This window comes from Globicephala melas, chromosome 6 (genome assembly GCF_963455315.2).
Source record: "Globicephala melas chromosome 6, mGloMel1.2, whole genome shotgun sequence".
Classification (NCBI taxonomy): domain Eukaryota; kingdom Metazoa; phylum Chordata; class Mammalia; order Artiodactyla; family Delphinidae; genus Globicephala; species Globicephala melas.
In genome coordinates, this window is record NC_083319.1 from 8122528 (window position 1) to 8136236 (window position 13709).

The 13709-nt window shown below is 46.3% G+C and overlaps 1 protein-coding gene across 2 annotated transcripts in view; it reads right to left on the reverse strand.

The window, feature by feature from the left end:
• Positions 1–13703, reverse strand: part of SLC25A25 (solute carrier family 25 member 25) — a 33042-nt gene extending 19339 nt beyond the window's left edge. Inside the window, exon 1 of one of the 2 annotated variants that reach the window (XM_030858533.3) lies at positions 13283–13703. In XM_030858533.3, coding sequence (XP_030714393.2) covers positions 13283–13693 — 411 coding nt within the window. In that variant the 5' untranslated portion in view covers positions 13694–13703. The remainder of the gene's footprint in view (positions 1–13282) is intronic. The other variant, XM_030858535.2, reaches the window with a different exon arrangement.
• Positions 13704–13709: the final 6 nt, after the last annotated feature.

Genomic DNA, 13709 nt, shown 5'->3' on the forward strand with positions numbered 1-13709 from the left:
CTAGAGCCCGTGAGCCACAACTACTGCGCCTGCGTGCCACAACTACTGAAGCCCGGGCGCCTAAAGCCCATGCTCCACAACAAGAGAAGCCACTGCAATGAGAAGCCTGCACACTGCAACGAAGAGTAGCCCCTGCTTGTAGCAACTAGAGAAAGCCCACGCGCAGCAACAAAGACCCAACACAGCCACGAATAAATAAATAAATAAAAAGAAAATGATTGTGAGTTCATAGAAATAAATAGCTTGAATACTAAAGAAGAGCCAGTCCAGAGCAAAAATCCCTATATAAATAAGTAATCCTTTAGTGAAAATTAATCTTTTTTTAGGCACTGAAAATCTGGTGAGTTGGGGGAGATAGTGATGTTTTAGGCCCCCATCTACAAACATGAGATAAATCCCTTATTGAGGAGGTTACTGGTTTTTCATTTAATGGACTACTCTGTACCACGGAACTGAGTTATGAACTCGGGGGGTGGGGGCGTTCTAGCCAAGATGGAGTTCTAGCCAAGATGGAACCAATTCACCTTTCTGCCTGTAACAACTTAAATTTCTGAAAAAACAAATTAAATTTCTGAAACCCAGTGATAAAAAGGAAAATCTTAAAAGCACCTTAAGAAAAAGACCCATTACAGAAGAACAAAAACAAGAATGACAGGGGGCTTTCCATCAGAAACTGCTAATCCAGAATTTTATACTTAGAAAAATACCTTCCAAAAGGAAGGCAAAACATACGAGAATGATTTTCAAGACACTGGACATTAGGCAACGAAGGGCAGTGATTCCTGAGATTTCTAAACACATGAGCCCCTCAACCGCCCAGGCTTCCTGCCTGGAGTTTCCAGGATATGGCACAGAGAGTGGGTACCCAGCAGAGCCCAGTAGTCTCCCTATGTGGAAGAGAAGGAGCTGGGAGGCCAGGACAGCTAGAGTTTGCAGGACAGAGTACCAGAGAAGACAGAGCTACACAGAGAGCAAGCTCTGGAGCTCTGCTGAGGGCCCCCCAAAATCAGAGCAAGTGAGTATGAGGAAACTGCCTGTGGGTGGGGAAGGAAGCAGCCAAAGGCATCACAGGGCTAAGAATAGTTCCTGTTCCCACCAGCTGGAGTGGAAAAACCTCATAATATAGGAAGGTTCCGGAAGGGTACTCAGAGGGTTTTGCCTCAATTGTGGGGCAAAACTGGCCCCAGACTAAATGCTGTTCTTGCCTGACTAACAAAGCTTTAAAAAGCAGGCTCAGGGCTTCCTTGGTGGCTTAGTGGTTGAGAGTCCACCTGCCGATGCAGGGGACGCGGGTTCGTGCCCCGGGCCGGGAAGATCCCATGTGCCGCGGAGCGGCTGGGCCCATGAGCCATGGCCGCTGAGCCTGTGTGTCTGGAGCCTGTTGCTCCGCAACGGGAGAGGCCACAACAGTGAGAGGCCCGCGTACCGTAAAAAAAAAAAAAAAAAGCAGGCTCGGAAAGGGTCAACCTGTTTCTGAATAACTGCATCCCAGAATAAAGCTCAAGAATATTTATAGGAATACAAAGATATCCAAGATAAAAATCCCATAAAAAATTAACAGCCTAATGCAAAGAAGCAGGAAAAGATGACCCATGATGAGAAGAGAAATCAGTCCATTGAAACTGATCCAGAAGTCACATGTATGACAGAATTAGTACACAAGGATACTGCAAGTCATAACTGTATCCTACGTGCTCAAGAAAGATCAAGAACGTTAAACAGAGACATTGCAGATACTCTAGAAGAAAACTACAATGTCTGAGATGAAAAACACACTGGATGGTTTTAATAGCAGATTAGACAATGCAGAAGAAAAGATTAATGAACTTGAAGACACAGCAATAGAAACTTTACAAAATGAAACACAGAGAGAAAAAATAAAACAATACAAAAAAATGAAAAATGCATTAGTGAGCTGTGGGAGAACTGCTAATAGACTAATATACACCCAACTGAAGTTCATGGAGGTGGGGACAGAACAAATATTTAAAGAAATAATGGCCAGATTTTTTCCAAATTTATTAAAACCTACAGATCCAAGAAGCTCAGCAAACCCCAAGCATAAAAAACATCAAAACAAAACAAAACAAAACAAAAAACTACACTCAGGCACATCACAGTTAAATTTCTGAAAACCAGTGATATAAAGGAAAATCTTAAAAACACCTTGAGAAAAAGACCCATTACTTACAGAAGAACAAAAACAAGAATGACAGGGGGCTTTCCATCAGAAACTGTTAATCCAGAATTTTATACCTAGAAAAATACCTTCCAAAAGGAAGACAAAATAAACACTTTTCAGACATACAAAAGCTGAAAGAATTTACCACCAGCAGATCTGCATTACAAGAAATGTTAAAGGAATCCTTCAGATAGAGAAAAATGATAACCAGATGAAGAATGGAATGAAAGGAATGAAGAGCACTAGAAATGGTAATTGTGTGGGTAGATAGAAAGAACTTTTTCCTTATTATTTAAATCTCTTTCAAAGATAAGTGACAGTTCGGACTTCCCGGGTGGCGGGTGGCGGGTGGCGCAGTGGTTAAGGATCCACCTGCCAATGCAGGGGACATGAGTTCGATCCCTGATCTGGGAAGGTCCCACATGCCATGGAGCAACTAAGCCCATGAGCCACAACTACTGAGCCTGCGCTCTACAGCCCGTGAGCCACAACTACTGAGCCCATGTGCCACAACTACTGAAGTCCGCGTGCCTAGAGCCCATGCTCAAGAAGAAATCAAAAGAGAAATTGGAAAGTATTTTGAATGGTGTGAAACCACAACACAGCAAAACTTGTGGGATGCAGCCAGAGCAGGACTTAGAAGGGAATACCTACATCAGAAAAGAGAGGTATCAAATCAATGACCTCAGTTTCCACCACAAGAAACCAGAAAAGAACAAATTAAACCCAAAGTCAGCAGAAGAAAAGAAATAATAACTAGGCGAGGAAGAGACCAGGCCTTATTTATCCTAAAATCTCCCTTGACCAGCACCTAAGACAGGGATCAATGAAAATCTGTTCAATTTGCATACTTTGCCAATATTTTTATTTTAAAGCACCTTTGATCTCCTTGTGGGTTAATGCAGTACATCTCTTTCCTTACACCACAGCATCGCCTAAACCACCAATATCTGGTAGAGATCATTAGTTTCTTTTGCTATTACTATAATACAATTCCACCTCACTTAACTTTCTTGGGTATGAGGGACCACCCATATCCAGAGACAGGGCTGGCAAGTATAACACTCCAGTAACTGTAGACTTATAAACGTCCACAGAACCTGGTTAAGCTGAGGGTAATCACCTGCAGAAGCAACCCACTCTTCCAAGAATCTAGAAAATAGAGACTTGGGGATAAAACTGTGTCACAAGATCTCCCGTACTTTTCAGAGAAAACAAATTCTAATGGAATGAACCCCCGGCGGGAACCCATTCCAAATTATCCTGATGAATTGCCCAGGGTATAAAAGCCCCTGGGACATCACACAAAAGGACAACTGCAGATTCCTGAGGGCATCTTATAACAGGGCAGAGAGCTCTCCCCATGTCCCTTGTTTACAAGTTTCACTACCTACTACCCATCTATCTATCTTAGAATTACAATTAGCATTCAGAAGAGATGTTGTCAAAGGGAAGACCACTAAGACTTTCTTTTTTAACTGAAAAATGAAGTCAGATTTTATTTGACAGAGAGTCAAATGGATTTGACTTGAAAATGAAGACTGGCTTGGCCAATAGGTTACATGGAAGGCATTTTCCATAAATTGGATGAGTCAAATCTGCAAAACTCTAAGGTTTTGATCAAAACCAAAACCGACAGACTAAAACATTTAAGGCAGATACACAGTATGCCAGAAATTATATCCTCTGCAGCTATTAAACCTATGACAAAAATGTTTAGATGTCAACTTAACGTGCAACAGGGTACACTGTTTTTTAAAATCCTTTTCGGGGACTTCCCTGATGGTCCAGTGGTTGAGAAACTGCCTTGCTACGCAGGGGACGCGTGTCCGATCCCTGGTCAGGGAACTAAGATCCCACATGCTGTGGGGCAACTAAGCCTGCGAGCCGCAACAAAGATCCTGTGTGCGCAACGAACACTGACGCAGCCAAATAAATAAATAAATAAATATTTTTTAAAAAAAAGAATGAAATAAAAAATAAAATCCTTTTCGGATGGTACAGGAGCAAAAGAGCTTGAAGGATCTCTTTATACGTTGGTAGTAACAATTTGTTATTTCAAAGGCACCACTGTGGCAGGTGACTATCCTTCTCTGAAATGAATCAACCGGAGAATTTAAACACTTAGATCCTGGGTGCTGTCCTGTGCCGTCCCATGGCAGCAGTGGTTTCAGGGTGTCAGGCAGGACTATTAAACAGCCTCATGCCCTCGACTCAGCCCACAATTAGACAATGAAGAGGAGCCAGGCACCAGCCTCATTTGGCACTGAAGACGACAAAACTGCAGTAATGAAAAAGGTGAAATCCCCTAATCTATTTCCATTTTAGGAAGTAAAACCAGAAAATCTAGCTTTGGCCAAAACTCCCTGAAGGGGACTCCTGTGACTGTGGAAAAGAGAAGTGCCCCACCGAGAAAACAGTCTCTTGGACGCTTATTTATTCCTGGTGAAAAGCCAGTCTCCATTGAGGTCCCAAGTTCAAGGTCAATGCCTGCTAACAAAGATGTCTTTTTCTTTTCTCTAAAAGAAAGTTAGGGGCTTCCCTGGTGGTGCAGTGGTTAAGAATCCGCCTGCCAATGCAGGGAACAGAAGTTAGAGCCCTGGTCTGGGAAGATCCCACATGCCGTGGAGCAACTAAGCCCCCGGAGCAACTAAGCCCGTGCGCCACAACTACTGAGCCTGTGCTCTAGAGCCCGCAAGCCACAACTACTGAAGCCTGCGTGCCACAACTACTGAAGCCCGTGCGCCTAGAGCCCATGCTCTGCAACAAGAGAAGCCACTGCAATGAGAAGCCCACACACCGCAATGAAGAGTAGCCCCCTGCTCGCCACAACTAGAGAAAGACTGCATGCAGCAACGAAGACCAAAGGCAGCCAAAAATAATAAATAAATTAAATAAATAAACTTTTAAAAAATAAAAGAAAGTTAGGCGTGTACAAAATTAACCTGATTTTAAGTATAGGATTTTGAGATGTAGCACATAAATTAAAGATCTGTAGAAACAAGAGACCACATAGAAACACAGCATACTTTCTCTTCTTTTTCTGCTCTTATAGGAGCCTGATTCTCCTTTCAGATTAGATAGATGCCAAGGGGGGCAGGGGGAGACTATAGTATCGAAGCCGGCATATAAACACCCAATCACCTTAAATAATCAGAATTTCCCAACCAACCCAAAACTGACCAGTGGGAGCCAAACCACTGGTACATGTTCAGCCCACTTGTGGCAGCCACGCTTTCCTTATTCGCTCTTTCTCTGCTCCTACGTGAAAAGGCAAACTAGCAGATTTATTATTAAAGCAACACGAAATGTTTGTGGTTTCTTAAAGCTGACTTCAGGATCACACTCTACAACTGAGATCATCTGAATGAGTGAGAATGGAACTGTCACCAGCTGCTTGCTCTGTCCTGGGGGAGGACCTCAGAGAGAAGAGCCCAGACACAGGCATGAAGCCCACCGGATGGACAGCTGCCTTCAGCAAATGTACATCAGAGCTGCTCAGGGTGTGAAGGGCAGCTGGGAGAATTCTGTGTAAGAATGACTGGTTTATATCGTCAGCACTTAGAAACAATTCAGAAAAGGCATTTTTTTAGCTGTAGAACTATTTACCAGATCCTATTTTTACTGCTTATATAGGTTAAAGAAGAGACTCTAGCAAAAAAAATACATCCAAGACATAAAGTAAAAAAGTTAACCACGTCCATAAATGCATCACTGAAGGCTTTTATAAGAATGTAATCTCTCCCTGTAGTGCTTCTGTAAGACCCTGGACAAGTCATTTAACCAGAATCGACAGTGGGGAAAGGCCAACAGGATGGTGAAGGTGGGCACAGTAGTGAGTTGGTTTTAACCAACAGGAATCTTCACTGTTACAGGCCAAAGACAAGGATTCAACACTTTGTGCTTATTCTGGGTGATCTAAACCATTCTAAAACCTGCCCTTTTTTTCCCCTTTTTTTTCATCACTGGCATTTCTTTTTTTGCGAGTTTTCTCACACAATGGAGGTGGTTTTCCCTGTGTTTGGTAAGAAGAGTCACATCAGACTCCAGCCCAGGAGGAGGGAGGGCTGGAGGAAAGGAGGCAGGAGGCCAGGGGTAGATGGAATGTGGAAAGCTTCACAAAGCAGCAGCAGGAACAGGGACAGCCACCGGCTCCAGTTTCCCCAGGACCCTGGGAAAATAAGCCATGACTCACCTCCTTTTCAAGCTTCCCAGCCAAGAGTTTAAAGCAGATAAGAAGCTCCTTCTGTCCTACCTTTGTTATTCATTTATTTTAAAGGAAGGCGCACTTTAAGACAACAAATTCCTTTTTTAGGTATTGTGTTGAGTCTTTTATAGACCAGAGCATACCTATCATTTCAGGCCCTGCTTCCTGAGCACTATGGGGGTCTTAAAACTCTCAGCTGGTGTCATGGCACAGATACTTCCTTGTCACAAACTGTGAAAATAAAGGCCTCAAAGTTTTATTATTATTATTTTTTTTTTTGGCTGTGTTGGGGCTTCGTTGCTGTGCACGGGCTTTTCTAGTTGCGGTGAGCAGGGACTACTCTTCGTCGAAGTGCGCAGACTTCTCATTGTCGTGGCTTCTCTTGTTGTGGAGCACGGGCTCTAGGCACGCGGGCTTCAGTAGTTGTGGCATGCAGGCTCAGTAGTTGTGGCTTGCGGGCTCTAGAGCACAGGCTCAGTAGTTGTGGTTGTTCCACGGCATGTGGGATCTTCCCAGGCCAGGGATCGAACCCATGTCCCCTGCATTGGCAGGCTGACTCCTAACCACTGCGCCACCAGGGAAGCCCAGGCCTCAAAGTTTTAAGGATTAGTTAAGTACCTCCAGCCACGGAAGGAAGGAGGCAGTGTATGTTGAGCTAAATTGGGCAAAGTCCAAATCCTGGGTTCTGCCACTGCCTTTGCTTTCAACCAGCCTCAGTGCCACTTCTACACACTAATGAGGTGAGTGACATAATCTCCAAAGGTTTAAATAAGCTCTACTTGAAGCTTCCATTTTCACAACCTCAAAGTGAACTCTATATTTGAGAAAAGACCATCTATGGCTCATGAAACGGGCAACAGGCTGACAAGAGCGGTGCTCAAGGGGGCCCATTTCCATCCAGGGAAACATTTGGGCCAAAGACGTCACTGGGTGTAGAGTGACAAGACCACTTCTTAGAAATCTCCTGCCACTGGGGTTTCTTTTTCTTTTCTTTTCTTTTCTGTTTTAATCTTCCTTAAAGCTATAGGGCCCGGGCTTCCCGCAGCCCTGTCAGCTGACAGGAGACTGTGCTCTCCCTGGGTGCCACACACCCTTTATTACTGACACACCCTTTATTACCCACATCCCCCAGGCCTTCTCCTTCTTTCTAGCCCACTTTTTTTTTTTTTTTTTTTTTGCGGTACGTGGGCCTCTCACCGTTGTTGCCTCTCCCGCTGCGGCGGAGCACAGGCTCCGGACGCGCAGGCCCAGCGGCCATGGCTCACGGGCCCAGCCGCTCCGTGGCATGTGGGATCCTCCTGGACCGGGGCACAAACCCGTGTCCCCTGCATCGGCAGGCAGACTCTCAACCACTGCGCCACCAGGGAAGCCCTCTAGCCCACTTTTCACCTTAGCAACCTAAGAAAAAAATGTAGAGGATACGACCAACTGTGGGCATCTTATTTTCAGACTCGATGGGGGGACAAGTCACTTTGTATTGAACCCTGTCCCAGGTTCTTTGTACTTCTTCTAATTCAATCCCACAAAAACCCACTGAAGTAGGTATTCCTACCACCAAGATAAGGAGGCTGATAAGACTTGGAGAGGTTGGGTAACTTGCTCAAGGTCACACAGCTCGCAAGCAGCACAGACAATACTTGAACCCAGGTTTACATTATACCACAAAGACTGTACTGGGTTATTTAAAGAAGTCTTATTGAGATATAACTTGCATACCATACAAATCACCCATCTGAGTGTACAATTTGATGGCTTTTAGTACATTCATAGATATGTGCAACCACCACCATGGTCAATTTTAGACCATTTTCATCACCTCAAAAAGAACCCTTGGGCTTCCCTGGTGGCACAGTGGTTAAGAATCCGCCTGCCAATGCAGGGGACACGGGTTTGAGCCCTGGTCCGGGAAGTTCCCACATGCTGCGGAGCAACTAAGCCTGTGAGCCACAACTACTGAAGCCCGCGTGCTGCAACTACTGAAGCCCGTGGGCCTAGAGCCAGTGCTCCGCAACAAGAGAAGCCACCAGGATGAGAAGCCCACGTACAGCAATGAAGGGCAGCCCCCTGCTCGCCACAGCTAGAGAAAGCCCACACGCAGCAACAAAGACCCAACACAGCTGAAAATAAATAAATTAACACCCCCCAAAAAATAAACCCCAGACCTATTATTAGTCATCCCCTTCCTAGCTCTCCGTTCCCCTCTGCTCCCAGGCCTAGGCAACCATTAATCTACTTGCTGTCTCTACAGCTTTCCCTATTCTGGACTTTCATAGAAAATGGACCATGTAATACATATGGTCTTTCGTGACTGGCTTCCTTCACTTCGTGTTATGTTTCCAGGGAAAATCTGTAGTCTAAACTCCAGGGCACACTGCCTCCGGGGAGGGACCATGGAGTGTGGACAGCATACCATGGAAGAAGTGCACGGTGAAGTCTACTGCTTTGAGCAGCAGCAGAGATTACAGGAGGATAGCTGTTTTCAGATAAGACAGCTGCTTTCAAGGCGGATCACGTTTCTGGGCTGCTCCTGAAGGTACCCTTGGGGCAAATGGGTAGCAGATGCAAGCAGACGGACTTCAGTCTGACCTAAGAAAGAACTCACAAGGGCCCCGACTAGGTCCACAAAGGAATGGGCTGGGTGACCCTCTGGGAAGGATGCCACAGGAGGAATGCCTCCCACACTGGGTGGGAGGCTGGCCTATGATGGCCAGTGACCTGGCCGAGACGAAATTCTTCGGTTCTGCGAAATTCACACTGGTAGGAGAAATGGTTAACAAATGAAAAGTCTGCTCAGCTTTAGTTTAATGAGACTAGTCCTCGCTGAGTACAGTTTTGTTCACTGAATTCATCCCGCGGCTGTGTACTCAGCTGGGCTAGAAATGAATACCAGCAAAATATTTGTTCTTCTCATTCCCCCGTGGTTTCTGTGAGGCTTCAACAATTGATGGCTCTTTGAACATCAAAGGAATTCATCCACTGAAGGTCCAGATCAGGCCCACTCTGGTAGGTTCTTATTTATCACTCAGTCTTAGGATCAGGGTACTTGGCTCCACCTTTGCAGATATCAATTAATTTTTTAAAAAATATTTATTTATTAGTTATTTTGGTTGCGCCGGAACTTAGTTGCGGCACGTGGGATCCTCGTTGCGGCATGCGGGATTCTTAGTTGTGGCACGCAGACTTCTTAGTTGCAGTATGAGGGATCTTTTAGTTGCAGCATGCATGCGGGATCTAGTTCCCTGACCAGGGATGGAACCCGGGCCCCCTGCATTGGAGTGTGGAGTCTTACCCACTGGACCACCAGGGAAGTCCAGATATCAACTAATTTTTTAAAACATCCTCTAGTTGACTTGATAATTCCTCCAAGCCAGGAATTTTACAATACAACACAATCAGTTTAATATGTGAACTCAATCCAGTCTGCAAACAGCATTCTTCTTTTTCTAATGTGTCATTCTATCATACCAAATTATGTCTGCCCCTTTTCTACGGAAAAGGCTCTTTTTCTGTAGACTGTCTTACCTAAGTCCAGCTACTTATGCAAATACCTGCCCCACAAATGGCCAAACACTGAAAAGGTATAGAGTTCAACAGTACTGTCTGATTAAGCAATACCAACTTGATATTAATGACCTTCCATTCAATTATTTCAGGTCAACAGAGACTGCCTCCTATATACTGCTCTGGTCAAGGAGAGAATTAGGGCAGGGCAGATTCTCATTTTTGACAGGATCATCTCTGGATAATCCTGAAACCTATTTTGGGAATAACAGATGTGGTTCTAAAAGGATTGCTCCTCAAGTTCTCCCCAAAGCCCAGTTTGTGAGGCTCAAACTAGATGGCACATATGCAACCTCAACCCCTCCATCTTCTAGAATCCTCACCTGCATCAAACACCAGCCCCTTAGGAGAGCCCCACAAGCCTCAGCTGAAGGAACAACTGACAACATGTAACACAGCTTGTGTTCTTTCCCTAATTGGCTGCCTGAGTTCTAACCTATGTTTTAAATTTGTTTTCAGACAGAGATTTTGTTTGGTCACATGAAAATGCCTTAAATAGGCAATGCTATAATTAGCTCTAGCTGAAGTCTCATCTCCTAAAGTTGCTACTGTTGTCATCATCTTTTTTCTGTCTTTAATAAACTCTTCCCTTCTTTAGTCCCAGGACAGGCTTCTTGCTCACATGCTCTTTACAAAGAAAATTTCTCTGGCTGGCTGCCATCGGTTTCTCTGCCCACTGCCATTTTTTAAAAAAATATATTTATTTATTTTTGGCTGCGTTGGGTCTTTGTTTCTGTGCGAGGGCTTTCTCTAGTTGCGGCGAGCGGGGGCCACTCTTCATCGCGGTGCGCGGGCCTCTCACTGTCGCGGCCTCTCTTGTTGCGGAGCACGGGCTCCAGACGCGCAGGCTCAGTAGTTGTGGCTCACGGGCCCAGTTGCTCCGCGGCATGTGGGATCTTCCCAGACCAGGGCTTGAACCCGTGTCCCCTGCACTGGCAGGTGGATTCTCAACCACTGCGCCACCAGGGAAGCCTGCCCACTGCCATTTTAAGTAAATTTTTCTCGACTGTCCCAATTTCTTCTGAAACAAAGGCAGATGCCAAAAATCGCTGGTCTTTTCTAAAGAAAACTTGACCCAGTGGTGGTTAGCTAGTGGGAGGCTTTGTGTAGTCACAAGGCCTTGGTTCACCCATCACCCACTGATAAGCCCTCACAGCTGATTCCTGTGCAAACCCTAGCACCTCAGACTGGTCCTGTGGGTTATCTGAAGCAGCTACCGAAGTTTGATGTTGTGTTTTTCAATGCCTATTCCCATGGCAGATGACCCATTTTGAACTGAAGGGCCCCCAAATTCTCTTTGGCCTTTGCTACTTCTGCAAAACTGCAGCACTACTTTTTCTGCATGTAGCTAATTCTGATACTACTGCAACAGGAAGTGGTATGGGGTTCGTGAGGCAGGGTGTCTTCCTGTTGCCCAGCTATTCACAAAAAGGCAGGTTCTCTCTCTAATACTTAAACCATTCGCCACAGACTAGCCTGTGCTCCGCCACAGGTAATAAACAAATAAAATGGGTCATTCCCAATCTCTCCAGGCTGTATAATTTCACATTCATAAGCTGAGAGTAGAAGTAGTCCATACTAAAGCCATACAACGAAAGGATGAAAAAGAATTGTCTCAGATGGTAGAACTTAGTCACAGAGTTAAAGATTTTAGAGCCAATGTGACCCTGACGGGCTAGGCTCCCTTTGGCTAATCTAAAAGGTTTCCTTTCAATACTGGAGAGAAAAATGATCACCTTCTCCTTATTTGCCCTTAGAAATTTACTGCCAAAAAAAATGGACTAGGATCAATATCAGATGTGCCATGAACTGAAAACACACTGTGACTCCAGATGAGGCACAAAGCATGGTATAAACACTGAATACACTCCCCTAGCCAAGAGCCCTCGATGCTCCTGGTGGCATATGCCAGGTGGGTAGGTTCATAAAAGCAGAAAGGCTCTCCTAGGCCCACACATCCCCAAGCCCATAAGACACAGACCCTCTGAGTTCAGCCATCCTATCTTTCCAAGTGATTTATTCATCAGTTATGGGTTGGAAAATATCCAGCTCACAACACCATTTTGTGTAAAACTCACTTGAAAAGACTTAAAAAAAAAAACTTGTCTCTAAGCCTGTTGGACTTAACCCAATGATTCTACCTTGCACAGTGTTAACCTTGGTCTTCCTAGGCTTATCCTAACTAGGTTAAATAGCTTGGGTGTTGATCCAAGATATTCTGGACATGAGTTAAAAATTTTATGTATACCTACCCAACAAACTAATTGGTTTAACTCACTGGCGTTTTAACAAAAAATTTTTTCACACTTAGCTATGAGATTCTGTAATTGCGGTATGTACAAATGGACCAAAGGAACTAACTTAGAAAAGAAACAATTTACTTAAAATACTCAGTAGTCTTCCTCCAGGCTATACATCAGGCTAAGCCACAATAAATAAAATACTGGAAAACGGCAGCTACAGCTACAAAGTCAGATAGGAAAACATACCATGAGAGACAGAAGCGGAAGAACCAGCCTCTGCTCGAGGTTTTTATACAGAAAGGACAACACATCTCTGTCTCCTCTTCCCCCTTGGCCAGGTGCCCACTCTAGGACAAGGGGAAAAAAATCCCCTCCTAGGTGGGCCACACTTTCACTTTTATGAAGAATTTCCCCCTAGATTCTTTCATGCTAATCTGCAACCCTGTAAGAGATCACGATCCCATTTTCTGGACAGGCATGTCAAATTGGGGATGAATCTAACCCATGAGAACTGTCAGTTGTCACCACCCACATGTCACGATCTGCCTGAAACCTCAGTTCCCATTTTTTCCGACTCCCACATGCTTCTGAGAGGAACGAGATCAGGGCCCACCACTGGCAAGGAAACGAGAGGGGAGGGAGGGGTGCTCCTGGAGGAGGATGGATGAAACCATTAATGATGGGTAGAGGGGAGCATCAAAGCTTAGTCCTGAGGTCAGAAGGTGACATAAGCCGGACTCTTGAGACTTGGCCTTCTACTCTGGGGAAAGCCCCAGCAAAAAGGGGCTTTGCTACCATCAGAATGCCCAGAAGGTGCCCACCTGTACCCAGGGAGAGCCTTTCCCCCTGGCCCAAGCGCCCACAGAGGCCAAGAAGGAGCTCTACTCCCCACAGGGCATAAATGGGGTGTCCGTCTGTCACTCAGGAGGTCCCAGCCAGTCCGAGAGGTCGTCCCCCAAGCCTGCCAAGCTCCAAGGTACTGCCAAAGAAGCCGGTCGTGCAGACCAGACCTGTCACCTGGACCTCCCGGAGGTGCGGGGGCACGAAGGGGTCCCCTCCCCGCCCATGCGGACGGTGCGTGTTGCCTACCTGGAGCTCGCCCTCTGTGCGGTGCAGTCCCAGGCGCCCAAGTCCCACGGCCAGGTCGTTGACACACAGGCCGCCGTCGCGGTTGACGTCGAGAGTCTGGAAAAGGCTCCAAAGGCGCAGCCGGTGGTCCGGGCCCCCGCAGACGGCGCCGCCGCAAGGGTCAACGGACGCCGGCGATGAGGCGGACGACGAGGCGGCGGCGGCGTCCGGCGGCGGGGAAGCCACGCAGCGGCACAACACACTGCTCACCATCGGGCGCGAGGCGGGGGTGACGGGCCGGCGGGGAGAGCGCGTTAGACACGCCGGTGACCTCAGTCCACTAGCGCGGGCTCCGAGGTGCCGGCAAGCGGGCGGGATGGGCAGCTTCCGGGAGCCCCGCCCCGCCCCGCCGCGCGCCGCCTGGATGGCCATACCCCCAGGCACGACG